Source organism: Tripterygium wilfordii, chromosome 20 (genome assembly GCF_013401445.1).
Source record: "Tripterygium wilfordii isolate XIE 37 chromosome 20, ASM1340144v1, whole genome shotgun sequence".
Lineage (NCBI taxonomy): Eukaryota > Viridiplantae > Streptophyta > Magnoliopsida > Celastrales > Celastraceae > Tripterygium > Tripterygium wilfordii.
The window spans coordinates 10,227,762-10,254,553 of NC_052251.1; the positions used below are offsets into that span (position 1 = coordinate 10,227,762).

At 37.4% G+C, this 26,792-nt stretch overlaps 3 protein-coding genes across 5 annotated transcripts; 2 read left to right on the forward strand and 1 right to left on the reverse strand.

Moving 5' to 3' along the window:
* Nucleotides 1–826: 826 nt before the first annotated feature.
* On the forward strand, nt 827–3,992 carry LOC119987405 (probable inactive receptor kinase At1g48480). The gene is made up of 2 exons (XM_038832305.1): nt 827–2,353; nt 3,083–3,992. The coding sequence occupies exons 1-2, from the start codon at nt 1,012–1,014 to the stop codon at nt 3,718–3,720; spliced, it is 1,980 nt and encodes a 659-aa protein (XP_038688233.1). The 5' UTR covers nt 827–1,011; the 3' UTR covers nt 3,721–3,992.
* A 1,307-nt stretch (nt 3,993–5,299) lies between these two features.
* On the reverse strand, nt 5,300–15,835 carry LOC119987071 (probable serine/threonine protein kinase IREH1). 2 transcript variants are annotated; one of them, XM_038831802.1, is made up of 18 exons: nt 14,928–15,835; nt 13,382–13,446; nt 13,101–13,286; nt 11,616–13,001; nt 10,733–10,905; nt 10,363–10,609; nt 9,641–9,733; nt 9,420–9,560; nt 9,246–9,338; nt 8,448–8,628; nt 8,065–8,150; nt 7,161–7,249; nt 6,743–6,794; nt 6,568–6,624; nt 6,296–6,469; nt 6,108–6,185; nt 5,627–5,811; nt 5,300–5,530 (listed from the first exon to the last, which is right to left on the reverse strand). In XM_038831802.1, the coding sequence occupies exons 1-17, from the start codon at nt 15,610–15,612 to the stop codon at nt 5,728–5,730; spliced, it is 3,870 nt and encodes a 1,289-aa protein (XP_038687730.1). In that variant the 5' UTR covers nt 15,613–15,835; the 3' UTR covers nt 5,300–5,530; nt 5,627–5,727. The 2 variants fall into 2 exon arrangements, with proteins under 2 accessions (XP_038687730.1, XP_038687729.1); XM_038831801.1 differs by having other exon boundaries at nt 8,448–8,652; nt 14,928–15,834.
* Nucleotides 15,836–20,190: 4,355 nt separating this feature from the next.
* On the forward strand, nt 20,191–26,321 carry LOC119987542 (protein TIFY 6B-like). 2 transcript variants are annotated; one of them, XM_038832473.1, is made up of 7 exons: nt 20,191–20,387; nt 22,019–22,203; nt 22,474–22,784; nt 22,900–22,990; nt 23,070–23,772; nt 23,896–23,956; nt 25,906–26,321. In XM_038832473.1, exons 1-7 carry the CDS (start codon nt 20,303–20,305, stop codon nt 26,045–26,047), a joined length of 1,578 nt encoding a protein of 525 aa, XP_038688401.1. In that variant the 5' UTR covers nt 20,191–20,302; the 3' UTR covers nt 26,048–26,321. The 2 variants fall into 2 exon arrangements, with proteins under 2 accessions (XP_038688401.1, XP_038688402.1); XM_038832474.1 differs by having other exon boundaries at nt 20,245–20,387; nt 21,914–22,203.
* The last annotated feature ends 471 nt before the right edge of the window (nt 26,322–26,792 follow it).

Genomic DNA, 26,792 nt, shown 5'->3' on the forward strand with positions numbered 1-26,792 from the left:
TTTATCATTGATTTAAAATATGTGGAATCTCAAATAGTGTGCCTCATTTATGATTTTACTCATTCACATCTTCAAAAAATATCCGTGTTTTAAATATGCACTTAATTAAGCGCATGGGAAAATTCAAGCATATTTTGGCATCAAAACTGAATTAGTTATGAGTCCAAAATTGTTTGAGTGTTTCACTTGAAAAGCTTAGGTAAAACTCCCACATCGGTTGTTTCAAGTGTGTATAATATATAAGTCTAGTAAACCAAATATCTTTTTACCCTTAGGGACGGTGTTTGGTTAATTAGGGTTATTGCTGTGTGTGTATTTGTTTCGAAAAACTGAATTAGTTATGTTTGGTTTCAAAATATATACTTTTAAAATTGTTGACTTTCTTTCATGTTTGGATAAAATCCCTTGACTTGAAGACTTTTTAGTAAATTAATGAGATTTTCCTTCAAATGGTAATTTTACTAATTTCTAATCCAAAAAGATTTTGTATTATCTATTTTGACTACAAAATGAGATTTGCTTACTTTTTCAAAAATTGTCATATCATATGAGAATCCAATACCCAAATAGATTCATTCTCTTCTGAAATTAAAAAAAAACAAATGAGAAAAACCCAAAAAAAAAAAAACAAAACCCAACAAAAGACCAAAAAAACAAAACCCAAACAGCCATTTTCTTTCAAACTCCCAATAAAAACAATATTAGATAGGATAAAAAAAAGAGTAGAAAAGACAAAAGAAAAAAAAAAGAAGTAAAATAAGATTTTAAATTTAACCCCAAAAAAAAAAAACCAAAAAAAAACAGAGAGAAGATAATTGGAGGGAGAAACCAGTTGACGGTCTTGTCTTTCTTCAATACCAACTCTTCTCCTTCCTCTCTCTCTCTCCCCATAAACCAGAGAGAGCCTGAAACAATGCATGCCCTTGAAACCCATTAAAAACCAGACCTACAGTTTCACTATTTCAAGCATTACAAGACTGGTAGTACCCGTGGTAGCGTTTTCCCTTAAAAATGCAGACCCGAAATCTGTTCTTTCACGTCCTACTTCTTTTTCATGTTTTCCTTTTATTTCCGGTGTCAAAATCTGATCTTTCGGCCGACAGAGCGGCGCTTCTTGATCTCCGGCAGTCGCTCGGTGGCCGTACGCTCCTCTGGAATGCTACTGCGACCAGCCCTTGTAATTGGGCGGGTGTCACTTGCGAGCAAGGCCGGGTCGTGGTCCTCCGATTGCCCGGCGTGGCCCTTTCTGGTGAACTCCCCACCGGCATTTTCAGTAACCTGACCCAGCTGCGCACTCTCAGTCTCCGACTCAATGCTCTCACCGGACAGCTTCCCTCGGATCTCGCTTCGTGTACTGGGCTCCGCAATTTGTACCTCCACGGGAACCACTTTTCCGGCGAAATCCCGGAGTTTTTGTTCGGAATGAAGGATCTTGTGCGTGTCAATCTTGCTAGTAACAATTTTACGGGTGAGATCTCTGTGGGTTTTGATAAGTTACCGAGATTGAAGACTCTGTACCTTGAGAACAATGGGTTGTCAGGTTCGATTCCAGCTTTGAAAGTCCCAAAAGTGATTCAATTTAATGTTTCAAATAATATGTTAAATGGGCCGATACCGGAGAGGTTTCAGAGGTTCGATTCGAGCTCATTTTCGGGTAATTCATTGTGTGGTAGACCACTCGAGGTTTGTGCTGGTGAGAGTGCAAATGTGCCGAGTACAGGCATTGTGGAGCCTGAAAATAAGAAGAAGAAGTTATCTGGTGGAGCAATTGCAGGTCTTGTGATTGGATCCGTGGTGGGTTTGATCTTCATTCTTCTAATATTGTTCTTCTTGTGCCAAAAGAAGGGGAACAAGAAGTCTAGGTCGATTGACATTGCTTCAATCAAGCATCAAGAGCTGGAGATTCCGGGGGAGAAGCCGATTGGGGAGGTTGAAAATGGAGGGTATGGAAATGGGTTTTCAGTGGCCGCAGCCGCAGCGGCTGCTATGACTGTGAATGGGAAGGGAGAAGCTGCAGCTGCTGCAAATGGCGGAGCCAAAAAACTCGTGTTTTTCGGGAATGGGGGGAGAGTGTTTGATTTGGAGGACTTGTTGAGGGCCTCGGCGGAGGTATTGGGGAAAGGGACTTTCGGGACGGCCTATAAGGCGGTACTCGAGATGGGGACTGTGGTGGCAGTGAAGAGGTTGAAGGATGTGACTATTTCAGATAAAGAGTTCAGAGAGAAGATTGAAGGGGTGGGATCCATGGACAATGAGAATTTGGTGCCACTCAGGGCTTACTATTATAGCAGGGATGAGAAGCTGCTTGTCTATGATTACATGGCCATGGGAAGCTTGTCTGCACTTTTGCATGGTGAGGGTTTCTTGCCCTTGAGCTTACTTTTATGATTTATGTTCTGGTTTTATGTCATGATTGTTGTTTTGATTGCTAGGTTGCATTCCCTTTTAGAGATGCTTACTGTGTTCTTAATTGGTAGAAAATTTATATGTCCTATGTATGTATGTGTTTATCTCTTTTGTCTTTTTTGATTGATACTCTTTCAACTGAATGTCTCTACCAATAGAGGGATGGGCTGGATTAGATCGATATATGCCATCGTTTCTTTCTAGCGTCTTCTACGAGTTTGTTGAGCATGTCTTGAAGGAAAACAGATCTTTCGTTGACCACATACGGGCCTCAGAAGTTATAGTTTTGTTGCTGTTGTCAAGTATTCGCAAGTCAAATTCACCATGAATGATAGATTGGGGTATTCTCATTTGTGTTGTATGCAAATTTAGTTTTCATTGAATAGAAATATATGAATTGTTTTGTACAGAACAGCAATATTTGATTGTGGTGTAATCTACTAATGTTCTTCTCTTGGAACATTGTGTGGACATGCTGCTATTTAGCCTTTTATGTCAGAAAATTTGCTTAGGTTTTGATGAGATTATACATAAAATAACAGGGAAAACATCAGAATAATCTACGCGCAGGATATTTCACGTTGAAGAAGATAAAAGATGAACAAGATATATGTAGAAATGTTTTGCTTCATTAGCTTTATCTTTACAATCATTTCATTACTTAATTATACCACAGGAAATAAAGGAGCAGGTAGAACGCCCCTGAATTGGGAGACTCGTTCGAGCATTGCCCTTGGAGCTGCCCGGGGGGTTGAGTACCTACACTCTCAAGGTCCAAACATCTCTCACGGAAATATAAAATCTTCTAATATTCTCCTCACTAAATCCTACGAAGCCAGAGTCTCTGATTTTGGCCTTGCCCACCTTGTCGGCCCTTCATCCACTCCCAACAGAGTTGCCGGCTACCGTGCACCGGAGGTAACTGACCCTCGCAAAGTATCTCAGAAGGCCGATGTATATAGCTTTGGTGTATTACTACTGGAGCTACTGACTGGGAAAGCACCCACTCATGCCCTCTTGAACGAAGAGGGGGTCGACCTTCCCAGATGGGTACAGTCCATAGTTCGAGAGGAATGGACATCTGAGGTGTTCGATCTTGAGCTCCTTAGGTACCAAAATGTAGAGGAAGATATGGTTCAGCTCTTGCAGCTCGCAATAGATTGTGCTGCTCAGTACCCCGATAACCGCCCTTCAATGCCCGAAGTGTCAAGGCGGATTGAGGAGCTGTGTCGTTCAAGCCAGCGAGAAGATCACGATCCACAGCCTGATGTCATCAAGGATGTTGACGACAACTCCTCTTCTCGACGAGTATAATGATCATCTTTGCTATGTTATGCCCATAATTATAATGTTTAATCATGTGCTTATGTTGTATGTTTATCTGGGCCTCAAATCTTTCTATCTTTTTTTTTCTTCCTTTTTTAAATTTCTTCATTGATACTTTTAGGGTTCATATCTGTCCCAATTGTTCTTTGTTGGGTGGATCATATGGTGGTTGTAATTATTACATTCACTTTAACTTTTTTCCTCTTTGATGATGCAAACTTTTGATCTGTTTTAGATGGAGATGGGTTGGTTGCTTTGAACTTTATAGAGTTTGGTCATGATGGGTTTTCAGGTTACAATCTTTCTCACAAGAAGGCACAGTTTTAGGTTTTACTCTTCATGAAGTTTTGGTAAAAAATAAACATACATTTTACTGATCTTGGGAAATGCTAGAGAGAGAATAGAATAGGGATGGTCATTGTTTAATGAATGAGCTTTGGTTTCCTAAGCATTGAAGTGGCTTTTTCAGCAGTCTCTCTTGTCTTCTTCTGAATCCAAATTAGGGTAAACAGAGGAATTCCAGGACTGAAGTTTTCATGGGGTACAGTGACTCTGTGTAGGATGGTTAGGTTGGTTTCATTCAAGTCCATGTTTTTGAAAACTTTCTTTTTTTGATTGTATGTTTTAAATAGACCTCTAATTCTCTCATTCTCTCCTTTTACTACAGTATGGGTTTGCTATATTTTGTTAACCAATAATGATATCGTATAAATTTGTAATTTGGATATTCGATATAAACTTAAAGTCAAGCCGTCAAGTATGCGCACACAAGTTAACGGCCTATGAAATTTGTCTTGGGCATTTGATATAGGCTTAAACTCAAGCAGTCAAGCATGCGCACACGAGTTAATGGCCTAACAACGCATGCCCATAAGTGTATTGCTGGGAATCAAACTTAAAATCTCCCTAATTCATACTATTTGATCTCAAAACAATTCACCAACTAGGCCTAGGCTATCACCCCTAGTGGTGGTTATAGGTTTGCTATCCACACACAGGTAACTCCATAAATTTTGAATTTTGAGATTTCTGGTATTGGGTACTTGTCCTTGTGAACTTCTTGATGATATTTAAATAGAAAAGGATAAAGTAAGAAATCAGAGCTGCAAAAGAATTGGAGATGATGATGAAAGCTTTATTTGGTGGAGCAGAGTGTTTGCACATGAATGGAATGATGTTCACCTGTAAAAAAGGTGATTGTGTGATATTTTGTGGTCCTACTGTCATATTTTTTTTGTTGGCATCCAATGCACCTCTCAAGTTTGGAGTTTTGTTTCATGCATCTACTCACAATTAGACCTAATGACTTTTATATGTACATGCTCTCTCTCTCTCTCTCTATATATATATATATATATATATATATATATTATAATAAAATTAAAACATTTTTTCTCTTATCGTATATAGGTAGAGTTATTTGGATTATTAATTAATAGTTTTTTTCTATTATTCACTTTCTATTATGAAATTTTTATTATTTTCTTTTTTAATAAAGTGAAAAATAATATAACTAAATTAAATATTGAAGTTATATTTAGAGTGAAATACTTCAAAGATGTGAAACTGAACTGAAAATTATGGGGATGTGATCATATTGATATTGAAGAAGGGCAATCAAAACCAGTACATTTGGAGGCCAATTGCCAGTATGTAAGTCAGTATACATGAAATCCTGAGCTCAGACAAAACTATTCCACAATAAAATTCAAACCTGACGATTCGCTCAGCATCAGCCGGTGGAGGAAAGAGACCACATCCCGGAGCAGTTTCAGTTCTTGGGTATTTTCTTCTATATCTGCAAGTGAAGAACACCAAATCAATAAAAATGACCAAAGGGCTGACGATTTATGAAAGTTGCATTTTGAAGGAGCAGGGGGTATGAAAACCATACATGTACTGGGTATACAAACAACACACGTTCAGAATGCTCGGTAAATACAACCATCTGTTTACGAAGAAACAATCTCCCCGTTGACAGGGAAGGCACGGTGGCTATGAATTATGATCAGTTGAAGGATCATCCTTCCAACCCTTTGTGAGAAGATCGTAGTTGATTGATGCTAGCTGAGAGAGGTTCTGGAAACCAAATGCGAAAGTAAAAAGTTAAGGAGGCTGCATGCATTTGCTCGAAACATATCAACTCTCTGTGCATGAGAACTATAGCTTTGCCAAAAATAAATGCAGATCATGGATTCACAACTATCATTTGGAACTCGAGAGCTATAGCGTGGTCAAAAATAAATGCCCGATTCTTTCCCAGATCTAGATTTCTATTAACCACCAGAGTGTCCATCAGGAAAGGAAAAGAAAAGAAAAAACTCCAAGAGTGACCATGTCAATTGAAAGTCACCCAGCCTAATGTAAGAAAGTACCTTGAATGAAAAATTACTGAAGGAATAATTAACAGATGAGCTGGAATCAAACTCCGCAAGACCTCCAAATTCATCACCCTGTTCATCATATTTGCCCAATGGTGAATCCATTAGAGACTATATAGTTAGAATATATTTAGAAAATACTATCAATTTCGAAAATTTTAAACTGTGGGAAGCTACAATACCACTTCATCCTGGCGATTGCTCCGGCAACTACTGCTGCCACTGAAGCTGTCAGCGTCACTGGAATCTTCAAGATCACTGGCTTGATATCCATGCTCATCCGAAGTATTCCATGAATAGCGACTAGTAAAATAACTGGTATCAAGTGCACTATCTGAACTGGGAACAAATGCAGCCTGGGAAAAGTGCCAAATAGGAACGGGATTCCGAGGTGAGAAAAATGTACAGTAAAATGCAGATAACAACCTGTAACAAACATAAAATACATTTACACCTTCTGCCTTGCAAGAGTGTCCCAATTGATATCTTTGAAGAATACATGCTCCTTCACCTGTATCATAGAAGCCATGATTGTGTTATCCTGACATCCAAGTGAAATTAGGGAAACACACGCCCTAAATACTGAAAGAGATCCAATATCAAAAATTGGACCAAATAATCAAGTTTACCTCTGATGCTCCCCCGGCTCCAAGTCTCTGATGAGGATCTTCGGTCAATAGTCTGGATATTAAATATATCAGTAATTTGCTAAGAACTAGTTATAAATTTAACAGCACTCGCATTGTATCTCAACTATTAATTACTATTATCTAGTAAACAATATGTTGGCACAATCTCTTATTTTCTACCCATCTTCTATCGAAGGTAAAATATACCCACACACAAATGCTAAAAAATTGGTGCATGACCCTCCACCCTACTTTATGGAAGAGGAAAAGCTACTTGGCTCCATAACAGATATCAAATAATCAAAGTCTTCAATTAATTGTACTGGACCAAATACTAATCTATTGTAACATTAACTTTCAGAAATATTTTATCTTTAAGAACATATACTAGTACAATAACAATGAAAAGTTTTCTTACCGATCAATGAGATCATGTGCTTCGCGACTCAGTTCTCCAGGCACCCGGGGCCAAGGTACTTTACGGTTGAGAATATTATCAAATATTTGCTAAAAGAGAGGAAGGAAAAAAAAAAAAAACACACTAATGAGAATGCAATGATGGAAAAATAAGACCAGAATCAAGCTCAAAAGAAATTAACAAACATGTGAAAACAAGTAAGGTACACGAGACTTGTAAGAGTTTATAGATAACTGTTTTTCAGGACCAGCATCTAATTCGTTGGAAGTAAAGATGTTTGTATATACATTTCATGAGAGGGGATTATCACCTTATATCACAGAACAATGCAACTGAACTACCATTAATTAAAGTTCACTTTCTTATCGAAGTGCACACTTTCAAATTGCAACAATTTTACAAGCAAAACATGATCTGATTTCATAGGTTTGTGACTTTATGCCTGGTTCATAAAATGCCAGCTCGCAACAAAGGAAAAACCTGGCATCAATCTTAGACAATAAGAAAGTACAGATCTCGCTTCCTTTGTTACGGGCTGGCATTTTTATGAACTAGGCAGAAGGTTGCAAACCTATGAAATCAGATCAGGATATACCATATAAGAATGAGAAAAGGAAACAAAAAAAGTATAGGATAAAAGGAGATGAGATAAATCTTCTTCTTTTTCTCCCTTCTTCAGTAGGAAAAATAATTTTAAAGATAAAAGCACCAGGTGTTGCCGACCCTGGCAGCAATGGTCTCTAGCCCAAATGCCAAAGAACACACTTCATCGTTACTATTTCTTGATAGAGTCATCAGAATAATAAAAGCCAACATCATAAATGAGGGAAAAAAATTTCACGTCAATGGAAGCAGAACCACCACCATTGGTGGAATCAAATACACTCATAAGCATGGTAATAACCTGTGGATGTTCTGCATTGAAAGGAGGAATGCCCACAATCAGTTCAAATAAGATGACACCGACAGACCACCAATCTGCCGTTGTGCCTGAGGAAGATGGAATATAATAGTTAATTTCTAGACATCTGTATGTGAGCAGCTGCTAAAAGTTTGACACAACTGATAGGAGGAGTACAACATTAACTTCCAGTTCCATCATTCCATCAATTTGTTACAAATTAATTTGAAAATACAAAATTTTACTCCGTTATTGATCATCAGAGTCCAAGTTTCCTAGCTCTAGATTTCCTATCAGGATAACCAAATTTCATTTTTAAGGTTTAACTTGCATTGGTATTAGATGAAGAAAATTATAGCCCTAAAAACATAAAAGATTATACAAACCATGTCCTGTCCCCAAAAGTATCTCTGGCGCCAAATAGTCGGGAGTACCGACAGCAGAACGCTTCTTCCTCCTTTCTTGCTGATGCTCAGATGCAGATAGCTCGGGTTCATCATCCCCAAGCAGGGATGTCCCACTAACTGCTGGCCCAGACAAATCATCGGTACTATTGATGAGACCAACCTTTGAAAGCCCAAAATCAGTCAACTGTTTGAGTGCAACAAACGGAGTTTTATAAGCTTCACAAGGACATTATAGTTGTCAAAAGATCATTTAGTTGCAGAAATATTTAGTAGGGTTTAAACCAATCCAGCTAACAGAAAATTTTGTTTCATTTGTGGATGGGTTCAAACTTTTTTTCTCCAAGCATTCAACAGAGAGTCAGAGACAAGGAAACTCATTCCTCTCTGCTATTATTTAAGGAGGCATTGCTGCTCTACCTCCTTCCCTTTTATTAACCAGTGACTGAACAGAGCGAATATGAAAAGAGGATTATGAAATGCATCACTGTTAGGGTTATTGCTTGGAATATATCAGAAATTGAATAGCAATTTGGAAGATAAGCTTATTTAACATTTCACCACTGCCCTGATACAAGAAAGAGTTTCCACAATGACTTCTTAGAAGTGGTACCAAAAAACAATGGAAAAGAGAGAAGTAGTCTGCCAAAGAAAAACAAAATTGGCAAGAGGAAGCATTTTTGCTTTTCAACACAGAGAATGTAGTAATGCATAAGCTTCACTGTCAAAGCACCAACACCATGAAAAAGAAGACCGAAAGGAAAGTGAATAAGAACTTACCTTAATATGACCATCATGGGCAATCAACAAGTTATCAGGCTTCAAGTCACGATGGACCACACGAAGTGAGTGTAAATATTCCAAAGCAAGCACCTGAAATTAATTGTACTCGGTTTTTAGAATTGTACCACAAACCATCTATTAAAGAATTTCAAAACATGAACAGACACTCACAACTTCTGCTATGTATACTCGAGCAACATCTTCATCTAAGCAGCCCAAATTTCTCAAGAGTGAATACAAATCTCCCCCATTTAAATACTCCATCACAAGATACAAATTTTCACGACATGTGAACGAATAAAAGAAACGTACCTGAAAAGTTCACTTAAAGTTACAATGAAATAGAAGACTTTCATGGCTACGAAAAATGAATTACAAGCTAGACCGCTCACCACAAATGGGTTGCGGACCGAAATTAAAATGTCTCTTTCAGCTAATATACTTTCAACAGCATTCTTTCTAATCATATCTGCCTTTTTAAGAACCTGCAGCATATCCAAAGATAAACATTAAAAAAGAACCAAAATCTATCCAAAAACAGAGGATTCCATACTTTGTATAGCAAATCCAAAATAACTGAGAGTTGTAAAACTGAAAATTGACTGTTGAAACATTTTTCATAGCCATTATTATTGTTATTTTGTAGTATCTGAACTTTAGACTTCATTTCTGCTTAGAATGAAAAGAAGTGCGAGTCTTTGATAAAAGAATGACAGCTAAAAGAGGAACATTGGGGAAAATATATGGCAATAAGGAGCAGTGACAACTGACAACTCTTTCTCCAGGATTAAAAGAAATAAATTCGAATATATGGCGATAAGGAGCATTATATATCATGAAAGCGCCAAATGTATTTCTTGATAGGTACTAATGTAAACACCATAAAATTACAGAGATGGGTAACTAAATACTCATGGCATAAAAATCACTAAAGGCATTAAAATACAATACATATTACAATTGTAAGACCTGCAAAAGAAAAGCTTCTTGAAAAGGAGCAAAGAATCTATTATATCCCTAGGTAGATATGTGCATGTGTGTTTGCGTCATTGCGTGAATACAGATATAAAAAAATATTAGAGTTCCATAAGAAATAACAATCAAATACAGGTACCTTAATAGCAAAAAGATCCCCTGTTGTCCTCTTTTTAGCCAAAAAGACCCGTCCAAATGCCCCACGACTGATTGGCTTTATTATCTCAAAGTCATCTATGGAAGTACGGTCTTTAGAAGAATGTATGGGGCTTGTTCTCAAGCTACGCACAACATCATCTTCCAAAGGAGCATCTTCATCAATTACCGTACTCGTTAGTTCAACCTTTTCATCTTCCACTAGCTCAGTAAGCTGCAAATACTTCTCCCTACGGAATCACAACTCATTATATTGTATCCAAACAATAGCATAATAAAATAAAGAAAGCTTTCTAGACAAAAAAAAAATGCAAGTCTTTCACGGAAAAGCTACAAGTTTTAGCAGTTCCCACCGAATCAGCTTCTCAATGCGTGCCCCAAAAGTTTCGACAGTAAGAGCATCAAACTTGCGACGATCAATGACCACCTTTAAGTCTTCAATACAAGATAGTAAATAGGGAATTGAGCGGTCATCATCTAAAGGTGTATTTGCTACACATCTTGCAATATCAGCAAGTTCATTCATCTGGATCATAAAGAAATGATAGCTTGATATCAATCATAGCACTAAATACACAAACTCATAGTCATTGACAAATACTAACAAGCACAAATATAGCCCCAAAAAGTAAATAATAATGATATTACACTTGCTTAAGATATGCTACATTAGATGTGCTATGTATATGGAATCAGCAAATTTGATATGATTGGATTCAGTTTACATAGACTACAAACTTCCTTTAAAGACAAGACGAAATTATGTTGCCTTCAAATACATAATTGTTATATTAAAACCAAATTACAAGTTGCAATTTGTTACCAACCAGAATTGCCCTTTATGTAACTAAAGCAGTTACGACACACGAAAGTTATTACAATACATAACTTTACAAGCAACTTGCATCTTTATGACGAGTACATAGCTGAAGGGTTGGGAAAAGGTGAAGAAATACATCTTATACGACCGATGAAGCTTGATTAAGAACAAAGTCATGCAAAACTAGACTAAGAAGCTTCTTAAATCTTACAGCGCTAAAAGTCTTGTAGCTTTTACTACATTTTCCTTCTTGCATCAGATGCATCAAAAAGAGTTAAATTTAACATAAAATTGTGTAACAAAAGATTAAATTTGGAATTGTAAACTGAAGTCAATTATCTTAAACTGTTATACTAGGAAAGTGCTGGTTGAATATCTCCAAAGAAAATAAGTAGCAAAGTAAACTGTGTGGATACCTGCAGAACATCATCATGCTCGGGAAAGACGCACTTCCCAGCCAACAGCAAGTCAATATGGCTGTTCCTTGGTGTCAATATTGGTGACCTAGGAGTCATGCTACCACCAGATGATGTGGTCATTCCTTGATCAGACTTTGGCCCGAAACGTGTTCTACATGACATAGAGGGTAAACCCTTCAGGTCATCCACAAAAACTGAGTTATCAGCATCAGGAAAACAGTCAAGCATATCCTCAGACCCTCTCCGGTACCAATCACTGAGTTTTGGGGAGAGCATATCAGATTCTTCAGTCACGCTTGAATTTGATACTTTTGCGACATCTGGGCTTCCAACTGCATGTGTCATCTCCTTCTGTGCGAAATTCTCCATCATCTTATCCAAACTCTCTGAAATCCTGACAAGACGTTCATTGACACTGAGACCCTGCTGATCACATCGATCTGCAATTGCACAAATTCTTGAATGGTCTTCCACGTGTAAAGTTGGAACCTCCTCCTCACATATGCGACAAATTATTGAAGTTTCATTTGAAACAATCGGCTGATCACCCCAGTAACCCCAAGAAATTTTGTGTTTGTGCTTAGAAGAATGTTCTTGTGAATCTTTAGTATGAGGAAGCTCTGAAGGCTTCGAAGCAGTCAGATCAACATCAGAAACTCCTTTTCTGGTAGTCGCCCTCTTCAAAGGTTCAATCTTCACATCATTCTGCTCCAACAGTGGAGCAACTTCCTTTGCGCTTTTGACTCCAGGAGATGGCAGTTTCTTCCAAGAAGACATCCGATCCCTTCCAACTGGAGACTCCAAATCATCAGAAGTGATATCAGCAGCAAGAGAGACAAAATTTCCGGAGCGTGCTGCCGCATGGTCTCCCCTCCAATCCAAACCATGCTGCTCCTGACTATAGGACTTTCGTGCTGAAGCCGCCTTCAAGGCCTTTGCAGCACCAGAATTTTTCTCATCCCTTCCCAAGCCTGGAGGCATTCTTTTATCTGCAGAATGCAGTACTCTAGATTGACGAAGAGGAAAGACATGATCATCCTCACCCAGCCCACTTTCCTTGTGAAACTGCAACAATCTGGTGCACCGTGTGAGAATGAAAAGCATTCGGGTATGAAGCTGCTTCAGCATTCCTGGAGGAAGTTCTTGACGCCTGTCATCCAACTCTTGAACTATGCCTTCACACTGAAGCCAAAACTCTCCAGGAGATGTCATATCACAGCTCCGGGCCAAAACCAACAAGTCCTCAATAGTTTCCTGCCACTCAGGATGACTGTCTGCATTCTTTTCAAGAATGCCAACCAGATCTGCTGCAAAAATGGCCAGATCAGCATTCACTTCTTCCTTTGCTTTGTCAAATTTTCCACGTATAACAACCAAGATTTCCTGTATAAGATAGATAGTAATCGGAACCAGGAACGATTATGATTTCCTAAAGCATAAATAGTTATCTGAAAGGAAATATGATACAGAAGCATAACATACCTCCAAGTCATTTAAGCCTCTTGGCTTCCAAAAAAATGGGAAAGGCCGTACACCTTTTGAATTTAGTTCATGCGAAAAACTTTTGATGTCACCCGGGAATCTCTTCCTAGGTGCACTTGTTACACGGAGAATAGCTTGGAAACGGGGAGATTCAGACTCCTTTGGGTTTTCGCAATCGCATGAAGTCTACGATGAAAAAAAATAAAAAATTGGATAAGATATAGATGTGGAAGAATAAAAGGCAACAACGTAACGAGAAAGAAATGAGATTATGTGAGTACCTCAGGTGTACACACATCTGAACTTTTTAAGCTCCCAGATCGGCCCCGTGATGACTCATTCTGACCTGCTAAGGAGATTCATTGTATCAAAGGACTTCCACAAAGAAAATATTAAAAAAATTGTGTTTTATTTACAAACGGTGCATGAATGCAATAAACATTATACTTGATAGTTCCTTTTCCAAAATCAACCAAGCTTTTGATAGAAATGATACAAAAAAGTGAAGGAAAAAACAGTAGAGAAGAGTTTTGCAGCACTGATGCAAACGAACTTTGCAAAACTAAAACTGTCCAGGATCCGAGTACAAAAACCATCTCACGTAAATCCTTCTAGCAAATATTTATAGAATGGCAAAAAAATAAAAGTGTTTGGAACAATTACCAGCTACAAGATCTCTGCAAACAAATAAAGTACAATGACAATTACATTGTAGCCAGAGATCAACACTGAATACAAAGAAAAGTGCAGTTAACGATAACCAAAGTATCTTAGCATTATGCATGCATAATACTCCGGATTGTTAGAATATATTATTATAATTTAGTTCCCTAGTTTATGTTGATTTAGGTTCTTATGGTGTTTCCTTGATTTCTAAGTTATCTTAATCTCTAATTTTGACTTTGGCTGTATTCCCCTATATATTACAAGGTTTCTATTTGTACTATACAATATATCATAGCCAAGTTCCTAGCAATGTGTACCTGGATGGCCTTACCTCCACCCGTTTCTTGGGCCATGGCTTGCCCATTTGTTGCACTTGTTGGGCCGCTAGATTGTCCAACCCACAAGTGAGGGGGAGTGTTGAGAGACAAATGTCACACATCGTCTAGTTTGGGTGAATTGTATGTGCATATGTGTGATTCCCCCTCCTCTCTCTAATAGGTCCTTTTCGAGAGTGTATGGACCACTTATGAGCTAAATTTAACATGGTATCGAAGCTTGGATTCATGTCGTTAGTTTAGAAAATGCGTCTTTACTAAGACAAGGAAATCATGAGCTTATAACATGTCCATTAGATCTTTAGTTTACCTATATGGGACTTTTCTTAACACATATATATATATGTGCAAACAAGCATGTATAGAGTGTGTGTGTGTGTCTAAAGCAGAAATCTCAGAAGAAAGGATTATCTATCTGATTCAGACTAAATTAAAGGGCTAAATGAGCATCCAGCATCATTCCTTTATATATCCAGAGTTTACGTAGAATAGCAACTTCAAGGGGCCTCATTAATACTCCCTCCCCTACGGCCCTATCCACTTTCGTAGTTATTCCGGAAGGCAACAGAAATGGAAAATTTTATGGACCTAAATGAAATTTGTAGAGTGTAGTATGTGTGTGGTTCCAAATAATAATCAAAACTTCAAAATAGGGGCCCCCAAACTATACTCTCGTCATGGATGAACTTCACTATATATTCATAAAATGTCCAGTTGCTATACTGTATTCTCATATGCTAGCTTCAAGCACTACTGGCTGCTAAAACAAGCGAATGCAAGTAACTAAAATAAGTGAATGCAAGTAACCGCAAGGGGTGATCCATACCTGTTCCGGAAGACGATTCCCCAATGTGCAACCGGGACCGTGGCAGCACATTAGGGCTCTGCTCTGCGGATTGCCCCCTTCCAGTACACGTACTACCCAAATTAGTCCCAGTCCCATTATCAACCCTGCCCATCGCTCTACTCTGACCCGCAATTTCCTTCTTCTTCCCTAAGCTCCCCGACCCCGATTTCCCATAACCCAACCCACCATCACCGCCACTCAGCCTAGATAAATTACTTCCCCCGAGCACTGCCGCAGAGTTGCCCTTGTCTCCTCTCAACCCAAAGAAGCTCTCCTGGGGCAAAGGACCCGATCGAGTCTTTATCCGATTCAACCCCAACGATGACGCCAGTATTGGCGACACTGACGCCGCTTCCTCAACAGCTTTCTTCGACTTGGAGTTGAGGACAGGTTTATCAGGAGCTTTAGGTTGATTCTGCGGCACTGTCGTTGCTTTATCTTTCCCTCTCAGTGACAGTCCCTTCTTCTTGGGCGCCACATCTTTACCTAATTGCGTCTGCTTAGGTGACTCCTCCTTGGATAAAGTAGATGACTTCGCCTTCTTCTTTTCCGATGGGATCGGCGAACCGGACCCAAACGATCTGGGACTGCTGTTGGATCCATCTGGACTAGAACTGGAATCGGATTTCTTAGACGAAAACAGAAATTTATTCCTGAAAACCATCTCTATTACTTGTTAGGGTTTTCAAAGGCGGGACTTGTTGGAGAAGCAGAAGCAGCCTAAGGTGGTCCAGACGACGCTGCCATTGCTTTGCGTTGAAACTTGAAAGCTCAAGATTTGATTTCAAACAAATTAATGGCCGTTGGATTCGATATTTTGTTCAAAAATTTGGACCAAAAGTCGGAAACAGAGAAATAGAGATAGACGGGTTGAAACAAAGGGGAAGAAATTATGACTGTTGAAATGGATAGAGAGAGAGCAGATAATTTTGGAATTTTTTATGACTAAAATGGACATAAACAACTAAGTACACACTACATCGATAAGATGTGGCTTGGTTGATAACCAATTGGATTAAGCATATATGTGTATAAAATTCGATTTTAATAATTCTCAGTAATATTTAAAAAGAAAAAAACAAAATGTGAACCACAAAATTAAAATAAAATAGATTTAACAATGATAGTCTAATGATAAACCTTATTTGCACCTCATTATTTATTAAGAACACATCATTTAAATAAACTCTAATTAAAAATGTGACAATTATGAGTTCACCTCATTTTATGTTTTTTGTAAAAAACACAATCTACATCCTGTAACCCTAATTCCTCTCTCTCTCTTTCATCATCTTGTTACAAAACATCTCTTACTCTCCTCCCAAGTTCTATAACGATTTCCTGCACCTTGCATTCGAAAGTGGGACTGAAAGTGATGGGGGAGAAGAAGATAGAAGGATTTGGAGTTGAACGTGGTGGGAAAGAAGAAGATGTAAGGATTTGGGGTTGAAGGTGGTGGGGAAGAAAAAGATGGAAGGATTTGGGATTGAAAGTGGTGGGGAAGAAGAAGATAGAAGAATTTGGGATTGAAAGTTGTAGGGTCAATGGGGTGTTGAAAGATTGTGTATTTTATCATGTTAATGGGGTGTCCTTAGTAAAGTGTGGGGTGCAAATAAGGTTATAGTAAATCTCTATGGACCAATCGTGTGGACTCTCATAAGGGAGAGTTTGATTCCCACTGTAAGCAATATTTTTTGTGGCCATACGTTGATTTTTTTCCCAATTTATCATGTTATTAGGTGATAAACTTATGTGCAAATTGAGATCATATTCAAAAAACAAGTTTTGAGTTGAAAAAATAACATTGTAGATTCAAAGAAAAATAAATTAACTAAATAATTAAAAAAATATTTTACTATGCAAAATAAAAAATTTGGGTATCTTTATAAGAATGTGCCATTTTTTTACATTGTATTCTTCAATTTTCTTTTGTCTTTCCCTTTCTTTTGGAAGCTTTTCCTAATCTTTTTTTCAAAATATTTCCCAATATTTGGTACACGTCACGCCTACAAAATTGCTATAGAAATCAATTGTTTGAATTTTGGCTTTTTTTTTTGACAAAGTCAATAAAAACCATAAATTCATCTCCTTAATTTTCTTTTGTTTTTTCTTAAAGTCAACCAAACCATAACTATTCAAAATATTGGATGCTCTATTTTGTATGGTCTTATTTCCCCAAAACATCAAAATTAATGAAATCCTCATGTGATTGATTGATCGGTCGATCGCATTTTAATAATGTAGGCTTCTTTGATAATGATAATGTTATACTAACTAAGTTTTTATGTTATACAAGTTGGGGGAGGAACACGATGGGATTGTAGCAATAATCAAAAACCATAATGAACGTGTTATGATGTGAGTAAATTCTGTTGGTGGTCCAACAACGGTGGAGGCTGGAATTTTCAGGTTTGACATCATGTTAGCGTAAGATTTTGGACTCTACAATTTTATCATAAAAGTAGATATTCTGGTGAATATATAGTATGATTTGGGTAAATTCTACTGGTGGTGGTCCAGCAATGATAGAGACTGAGACTTTCAGGTTTTGGCATCAGGTTATCATAAGATTTTGGACTCTACAACTTTATCCTAAAAGTAGATACTCTGGTGAGTAGTATGATGTGGGTAAATTCTGTTGGTGGTCCAGCAACGATAGAGGCTGAGACTTTCAGGTTTTGGCATCATGTTAGCGCAAGATTTTGGACTCTACAATTTTATCCTAAAAGTAGATACTCTATAGATAGTTCAAGTAGTTAACAGCAGTAGAATCTCCCTTTCACCATATGGTTTTATATTAAATAAGATTTGTTTCCAACTGTCACGTTCAGATTGTCGAGTACAATGCATACCAAGAAATGACAATAAACTGGCTTATGATCTGGCCTCTCTTGGTGTGAATTAGGAGTTAGTATATGTCCTTTTGGAGGAGGTTTCACCCCTCCATCCACCCTCTTTATTTGACTAAATGTAACGCTTCAAGTCAATGAGGTTTTCTTTCATTTTTTTCATGATTATGATTATAGCTTATACACTAACATAAAACATATGATATAAATATAAGCACCTAAAAAATATAAGTTAAGTGGATTTGTTCAATAGAGCCCACTGGCTTGATGCTTGACCAAGCCCAGACTAAGTACAACGCCACTTCAAGCCCATAGTAAGAGACATTGGGCTTGGGCTGTGATGGGCCTGCTAGCTTGAGGTTGGGCTACGATATCTTAAAAACTTAAACAAACTGTAGGATCTCCTGGTTTGGACCAAACCTATACGGCTATGCAATACCAGTTTACCACACAATATCTGATTGGACTAGTGCATCAGGGCCTACCTTTGGGCCTGAGCCCACTTTTGGCAAGAGGTTTGAATACTAATGGGCTGAAATTATGTCCAAATGATTGAAGTGGACAGAACATCAAGCCCAAGTCAAAGTTTGGACTTTGGACATTCGTATGAATCTACGCCTAACCCGTTGGACCCATGCGTACAAAAGTTTTCTACGAGACGACGTGATAAATTGGGTAAAGCCTGATGCATGGCCACACAGATATTGTTTACAGTAAAAATTGAATTCAATATCTTTTAAGTTCATACGGTTTGACCCTAAATATATTCACCACGATACTCTCAACAAATGGTTAATATATTATATTTATATAGCACAATTCACCTCACCGGTGTATATAAAGAACAATCTCTACCTCAACAACACTTGCATATTCTACCATTTTTCCTTCAACCTATCAACTAATCATATTATTAAAGTGATACAATAACAGAAATAATAGTTTCGTGAGGATCTTTTCATTATTATTATTATTGTTATAATTATTATTATTATCATCTGTCCACAATATATAATTATATATATATATACACACACACACACATAGATGTTGCTTTCTTTGTGACCACAAATAAAGAATTCAGCATGTAGAACGTGCCTTTTCCTTTGTTTTTATCTCTGGGTTGATTGGGAGGCAGGGAGACCCCACTACTACTAATTAAACTATTATTTGTTTTTAATAATAACATAAAGGTTGATGGGGACTATTTTATAATATATATATATATATGTATGTATATATACTTATATATTTATAAATATTTTGACATTTTCCTTCTACATGCGTAAATTTTAATTCCGAATAAAACAATTGGCCCTGCTAAATTTTTAGGAACGTTTTTAAAGTATGGCACAAGGCTTTTGACTTTTCTGTTCTCATCCTCCATCATGTGAATAAAGTATTTCTCCAATTCTATATGTGTGTGTATAAAATTATATATATATATATATATAATATTTTTATATGTCTTGTCCCATGGGATTGTATACACGATTATTTGTTGTAATATAATAACAATTAATTAATTGTTTTGTCGATTAGTATATATATTTTGGTTAAATTAATACAAATTTATGAATTTAAATCTTTTGAACGGCAATTACCTGGCATGTAAGAGATCACCCACACATTATGATACGGGTTCGAATCCTACCCCCTCCTCAAACCCTTGTTTAAAAAAAAACACTTAACTAACTAACTACCACCATAAAAATCATTCGTTATGAAAAAAAAATAGAACGAGTCGTTCATAAAAAATGTGGGTTGGGTCGGGTTGAAATATTATTATTAATTTAATATATATGCATGTATGGCTAGATCAATAATGCACCACTCAAAGTGAATTAAAATATTTTTAAAAAAGTTTTATAATTCCCATCGTATTAAAAAAATTACGAAGAGATGAGCTGTAGAATGCATATGCAAACAAAAAAATTCAAATTCTTTAATATATATATATATATACACATATATATGTATATATATTGTATAGATATAACGCCAAGGAGAACAAGAAATCTTTTTTTATTTAATTATATACTGAATTATTGGTGATTACTCCAAGGTTCACTAATTGTCGTTTGTTTAATTAGTTTTTATTTTATTTTATTATACTATATTTTGCTAAAAAAAAACATTTACACATGAGCCACATCGCACGCGCCCGGAGAGGGAGAGCCCCACCACCAGCCCAGCAGGAGGTCTTCGCGCGTTAATTAGTTGACGCACGTGCTTTGTCACCGGCAAACCCCGGTTACCACTATTAAGAAAGAAACTAGAGGAATCGAATCTCACCAACAATAGACGGTCCAGATCTTGCATGTGGAGCTGACCCCACTTAATAGTTAATTACCTCTCACTCTCTCTCTCCTTTTGATTAAAGAAATGAAAGTGAAACGTTTGTTCTTTTAGTTTCTCATAGTGTGCCTTTGCAAGAGCTGGGAAGCCGAGTAGAGATTCTGTTTTTGTTTCAGAGATTAATTTTTGTGGGATTCTGTTATTTAGATGGAGAGAGATTTTCTGGGACTGGGTTCGAAGAATTCGGCAGTTACAGTGAAAGGGGCGGCCGTTGATGGTTCTAATGACTCAGGTTTGTTTCTCTGGATTTCAGAATTCAATTTTGTTCTCCTTCTAAGTTCTAACCCGTGATTAGATTTTATGCTGGTTCGTTATTGGGTAAGTCGGCGAACGTGAAATTGATGGGATTTTTCTAGGAATTACGAGTTTCACGGGACTATTTGTAGTCGGATTGATTGTTTAAATTTTTTTTTTGAGTTATTTGCTCTGTTTGGTTGCTGAGAAAGTGACTCAGAAAGCCCACAATTCCACAAATTTGGGATCTTTATTATTGAGCTTATATCAACTACTTAGATTATATTGAGCAGGTCAGGTGCGATTTATCGTTTATGTTTTGTTTGCCAATCACTATAAATTCTAAAAACTTATTAGTTATTTTTTTTCCCCTTCTATACTTTCTCAGAAGCCAAACAAGGCTAGTTATTGTCCAGGGTAAAACATTATTTTAACCCTCTAAAAGAACAAAAATTGGTTGACGTACTTTGAATAGAGTGATTAAAGCATCGCTACTTCTCACACCACTAAATAATGGATCAATAGCTGCCTACCACAAATTTTTTAAGGGATGAAAGTAACCTTATTTTGTTCTTACCGCATCGCCAACTGAGTGAGAAAATAAAATGTTAGTCGTCCAAACGAGGTATATCCGTATATGCAGTATAATATAGTTTAGTTCTTCTTTTCATTTTTAACGATTTAGAGTTCAAATCTGACGTGCCTGTATGTATTCATTGGTGGCTCTGTTGGTCAAATGTATTGGTTTCAGCTTCGTCTGCTGAGTTGGTCACTGAAGCGCTGTTTCAATATATATGTGTGTGTGTGTGTTGTATACATGTGTGCGTGATACTTTTTTGACGCATCTTGATCATTTTTAAACCATTTTTCTTTCTGGGTGCAAATTTACAACTCAATATATGCCCTACCACAGAAGAAGATACTAAAATAGGACAAGTTAAAAGTAATTGCATAATCAACAGTATGATGCCATTGAGTTATTAGGAGCACAATATATATTGGTCATTATTATAATTGTCATGTGTTGTGTAATTATTCTAAATAACGATGCGTGGATTGGTGCAATCTGCATTGTAGAAAGTATGATATTATAATAATGTTATTTGATAATTTAATATAATGTTATCTATTAGTTATTAGAGGGCAAGATTGTATAATATAAATAGACCATCTGCAACAAGATGCTTAGTTCGGAGTCACATGGTTGTGCTCGCATTTCTATGCCGTAATTATTTATTAGAACAAGGCATCTTGTTAATTTTAATTGGAATTTATAAATATATATAAGCCAAACTTTAACAGTTGTATATTAAATAAACGTTTTTAGGATTGTCTTTTAATAATGCTGTTCAAACTTATAGCTTGTGAACTTCTATAAGGACCTCAACAATGGTGTATTGACTATTGATTTGGAGTGACTTATAAGTTCATCTTCTTGAACCAGACGTTTGACAAATTCCTTATAGGTTTTTTATTTTTTCTTTTTTCTCTCCAAGGTATTAAGACAAATTTCTGTCAATGTAGCAAAAGTAAAGGAAGAAGAGAATTCAAGTCAGATCGGATTTGGATTGTGATTTTCATACTGGATACAGCTAATTGGGCTTAATTTTCCTCCTTTTATTTCCTCAGTACTGACGAGGCATTCAGGGATGCAGCTTTCATTTTCAAACAAGGATTCTGCCATTCCTCAACTCTGGTCATTCAAGGCTTCTCAAGACGACAAGCTGAGACCTATGGCGTCGTCTGGATTAATGCCTGTATCAACTTCTGATGCTTTTGATTCTTACAAGAAACAACAGTCTGTTGTAGCTCAGGTTTGTTGTCACCAACATTTACTGCATGGTATTACATCTAACTTGCATTTTAACCTCAACATACTTACATATATAGAGTGAATTTGAGATCTTAAAGCTTAAAGACCACTGGTCGATTCTGTTCATTGATCTATTTACATTAATTTATTGTCATTTTAATAACTGGAAAAATCTGATACAGAGTGAAGTTTTAACCTTGTTTGCATCACAATAGGGATATTGTTATGTGAACTGACCTTTTCCATATTTTTTTGCTTCCATGATTTGTAGAAAAATATTATACTTGATGGGAAGGCTGGTAATCACTGTGCGATGCCACCCTATGGTCAGCTGCACTTTGATGCATACTCGGTGCACCGTTCTCAGGAAGTTAGGGTATTTCCTGTCTCCAAAGAATCTAATCAAACCACTACAGTCTCTATGCATGCCCCAGTTCTGCAGTCCCATTTTCCTCCCGCAGGACACTATAGGCTTGGTAATTTTGTCAAGACCAATTCACAGCCTCTTGGAGGAGTTCCAATTACAGCTCATGTTTCTGGTTTTCCTAATACAAGTTCTGTCGTTGGCAGCACTGATATAAGGTATCTATGTGTTACCATTCATGCACTCCTAAAGTATACAAGGGATTGAAAATTGAAACCATCAACTTAAGGGACTGCTCAAATGGCTTTAGTTGAAATAGAGTTTGTTTTGCAGAAATACTTCCAAGTCCACTGGGGCACCTGCTCAGTTGACCATATTCTATGCTGGTTCTGTGTGTGTTTATGATGATGTGTCTCCTGAGAAGGTATCCTCGCCATCTGTCTTGCCTCATCTGATTATTAAGGTGGAATTTCATATCTGATGATTCCTTTTCTTTTTGGCAGGCCCAGGCTATCATGTTATTGGCTGGAAATGGGTCTTCTACAGGTCATGGGAAATCACCTCCCTCGGCTCAACTGCAGGCGCCGATCCCAAGGCCTTGTACCAGTGATGTTTATGTTGGAAACAAGTCCCTTGCTGCATCACCAAGCTCAAGCCTTCCAAGCCCCATCTCTGTGATCTCCCGTGTTAATTCTCAGCCTGGGGGAGGGTCTCATAGCATCAATGATTTATCAACAGTGATTAGAAACAACTCTCATACTGCATCACCATGCTCAAGCCTCCGAAGCCCCATCTCTGTGATCGCACATGTTAATTCTCAGCCTGGGGGAGGATCTAATGGCATCAATGATTTATCAACAGTGATTAGAAACAACTCTCATACTGCATCACAACGCTCAAGCCTTCCAAGCTCCACCTCTGTGATCTCCCATGTTAATTCTCGGCCTGGGGGAGGATCTAATAGCATCAATGATTTATCGACAGTGATTACAAACAAGTCTCATAATGGATCACCTTGCTCAGGCCTTTCAAACCCCATTTCTGTGATCTCCCGTGTTAATTCATTATCCACTGGAGGACCCAATAACATCAATGATTTAGAAGCAGCGAAGCCAGTCAGTGGTTTAACATCACCAAGAAATCAAACGGAGCCTCCCAAAGTAGTAAGTTCGGCTGGACCTGTTGGTGCGACCCTTGTTCCTAGAGGTATAGCTCTTGTCTGTCCATTTTATGCTTTGTGATTATCTTTTGTTTTTAAAATGCACAATCTCTTATCCAGTGGTTTTCTTAGCTTGGTATCGAAATCATGAAACATTTTTATCTTTGCAGTTGCTGTACCTCAGAGCCGTAAAGCATCCCTGGCTCGATTCTTGGAGAAGCGCAAGGAAAGGTTTGTAGCAATCCCTGCATATTAATTTCTGGATATTTGACTTTTCATAGAAATATTCCAGTGCTGTTAATTGGTCTTTCAACTCACTGCAAGACAACAATGTTCTTGATTCAAATAAAGTATTTTGTTTACTAGGTCAGAAATATCCCTTTGAAATTGACCTCGTATTCTTTGTCCATATTTAGACAGCTCAGGCCTCAGGGGCATGAAATATTATAATTTTGAAATATGTTTCCATTGAGTATGTTATTTATTCTGACACGGGCCTGTCTTCTAGTGCACGCCTTAAAACTCATGGAAGTTCCTTTTTTGTAATGAGCAATGATAGGACAAATCCTACCATTTCAACATTACAGACTATGTTGCTCAATTTTTTTCCCCGAGGATCGCTAAATAGGAGCTACTTTCTAACTTTTGCTTTGCCTTTTAGAAGAAATCATTGCCTCAATTGTTGGACTATTGGTCCTCGCTTTGATTTGATAATTCCATATACATGATAAATTCTCATGTTTTGATGTTTGAAATGTGTTGTGGTCATTTCTGGATATGTGTACTTGTGTCGCATGCTAAGTGTTGTTACCTGATGTGCACTATTAGTGAGGAGAATTTTGGATCCTACTATTGATATCAAATGAACTCCAATTGACATGAAACTTGATACACATACTCATTTACTTGTCTTTAATAATGTCATACCATAATAGGGAAGTTTTGAGTGGTTTAGATTGATGATCAAGTCATTCAATCAAACTGGGCTAAATTAAGGTTATGAATTTGACCCTAATCTGCCATGGTGCTAGTTTGCATATCAAATCAACTCCAATTGAGTTGAAACTTTTCATGCTCTCCTAAATACTCAAAAGAAGCATAAATACTCGAGGATTCTAGGGGAAATATTTGATTCTCACATAGAACGCCCAAAACTGCCCATTTGACATCAACGATAAAACATCAGTTAGTGCCATACTTTAGTTGCATGAGAATTTCTGTGAATTCCGTGCTGAAACTTTGTGAGCATGTTAATGTGTCATATAAGGATGTGCAGACAAATATGTGGTTTAACTGAGAGTTTTTCTCAAGGCCTCATTATGGCTTGAAAAGAAGCCATTTGCAGCCATTTCTGTGGCTAAGGATTAATTCCTTAGGAACTTAGATTGATCTGAAAATTTATATAAATATCTTTATAGGTGTCTAGTTTGTGCTGAATGCTTAATGGCCAAGTTTAGACATTCCCTAGGACACAGTTCAAGTGCTCGAATGCATTTAGGGAAATTTCTGGCATTCTGTTGGTTAGGTTGTTTAACCTACCAAATGACATTGGATTGAGCTGAATTTTTATACATATATTCTTGTATGTGTTATCTTTAATGTAATGCAATACAACCTACCAAATGACATTGGATTGAGCTGAATTTTTATGCATACATTCTTGTATGCGTTATCTTTAATGTCATGCGATTCTACGTTCAATTGCATTTTTGAGATGTCAAGTGATTTTATGAGCTTCCTGAGTTATTAGTTTTATTGTGCTTTATTACTGTGAGTTAATCAAATTCTGAAGGCCATGTGGTTGAGCTTTGGTTTGAGAGAGTGGAATGAATCCATCGCTAGATGGTGCAATGTTTGATTCAGTTTCAATAGGAAACATCCCTTTTTAGAGAATTACTGTAAAAAGGAATGCCCCTTTTGATATACTTGAAATTTGCTATACCGGTAACTAGATTATAGGTAGTTTGTTGCTTGGTGGACTATTATGGGAATGGGGGGAGACATGAGTTAATATAGAGGGCAAGCTAGGGTAGTTGGTATGTAGGAACAATCGACTTGGATCTTTAGGGGTAAATAAGCTGCCCAATGTCCCATGGGAAGTTATCTAAATTAGGACTGGATGTTCTTATTGTGAACCTTGTGTTATACTTTTGCTTAAAAGATCCCATTTGTTCTTTCAGGGTGATGACGACCTTACCATACAACGTCAACAAGAAATCTCCAGAATGCGGCAGCACTGGGTCCGAAGGTTTCAGTATTTCTATTACTTCCACTAGTTCATTTCCTCTTCCAGCCACAATTAGCAATCAACGGGAATGCTGAGGGGATTAGAAGTGCAGTATCATCAGTCATGCAAGGAGGAGGCTCGGTAGAACCTCTCTTTTTTTTTCCCGCTCGCGATTCTAGCAGCAATTCTTTAAGGTCAAAACTTAGTTAAGTTCTTAGATCATTTTAAATATATGGTTGTAATTCTTAGTTATTCTTTTCACCTCAACGTGATCGGTACGATTGCTTCCTCTGACATTGGAATTGTAACTTAAATTACCAACAGGTATGCTGTTGTAGGAGTAGAAGTTCTATTCTAGCATTGGAAGTACACCTTTTTTTTTTTTTTTTTCCTTTTTCTCTATGTATATTAATTTTGTAGCCTCTGATATATTTCTGGCCAGAAATTCTCTTGTTGGGTATGCAATTACATGTTAAGTTGTATCAAGGAAAGAGCAACCTGGGAAAACTGTGTACATATTGTGACTTTGAGACGCGTACCATCTTTGTGCATGGTTTGAAGGCAACGTAACACTTCGTCACTCATAATCCACAAAAAAATTTTGGTAACAGATCAATCACTTAGCTCAACATGCCCCTCGAAGTTCAGACAACTGAGTGAGCGTAAACTTCGATAGTTCGATTGTCAGAGTAGCACGCATCATGCTGATGACATGTATGATTGGGTTAAAACTCATGAGGGAAGGGGCCCGGAAGTGGGATAAGCACATGGAACCAGAATCTCACAATGAAATATTTCAGTTGGTTGGTTCGAACTCTCGATCTTGGCCACGTTTGCCTT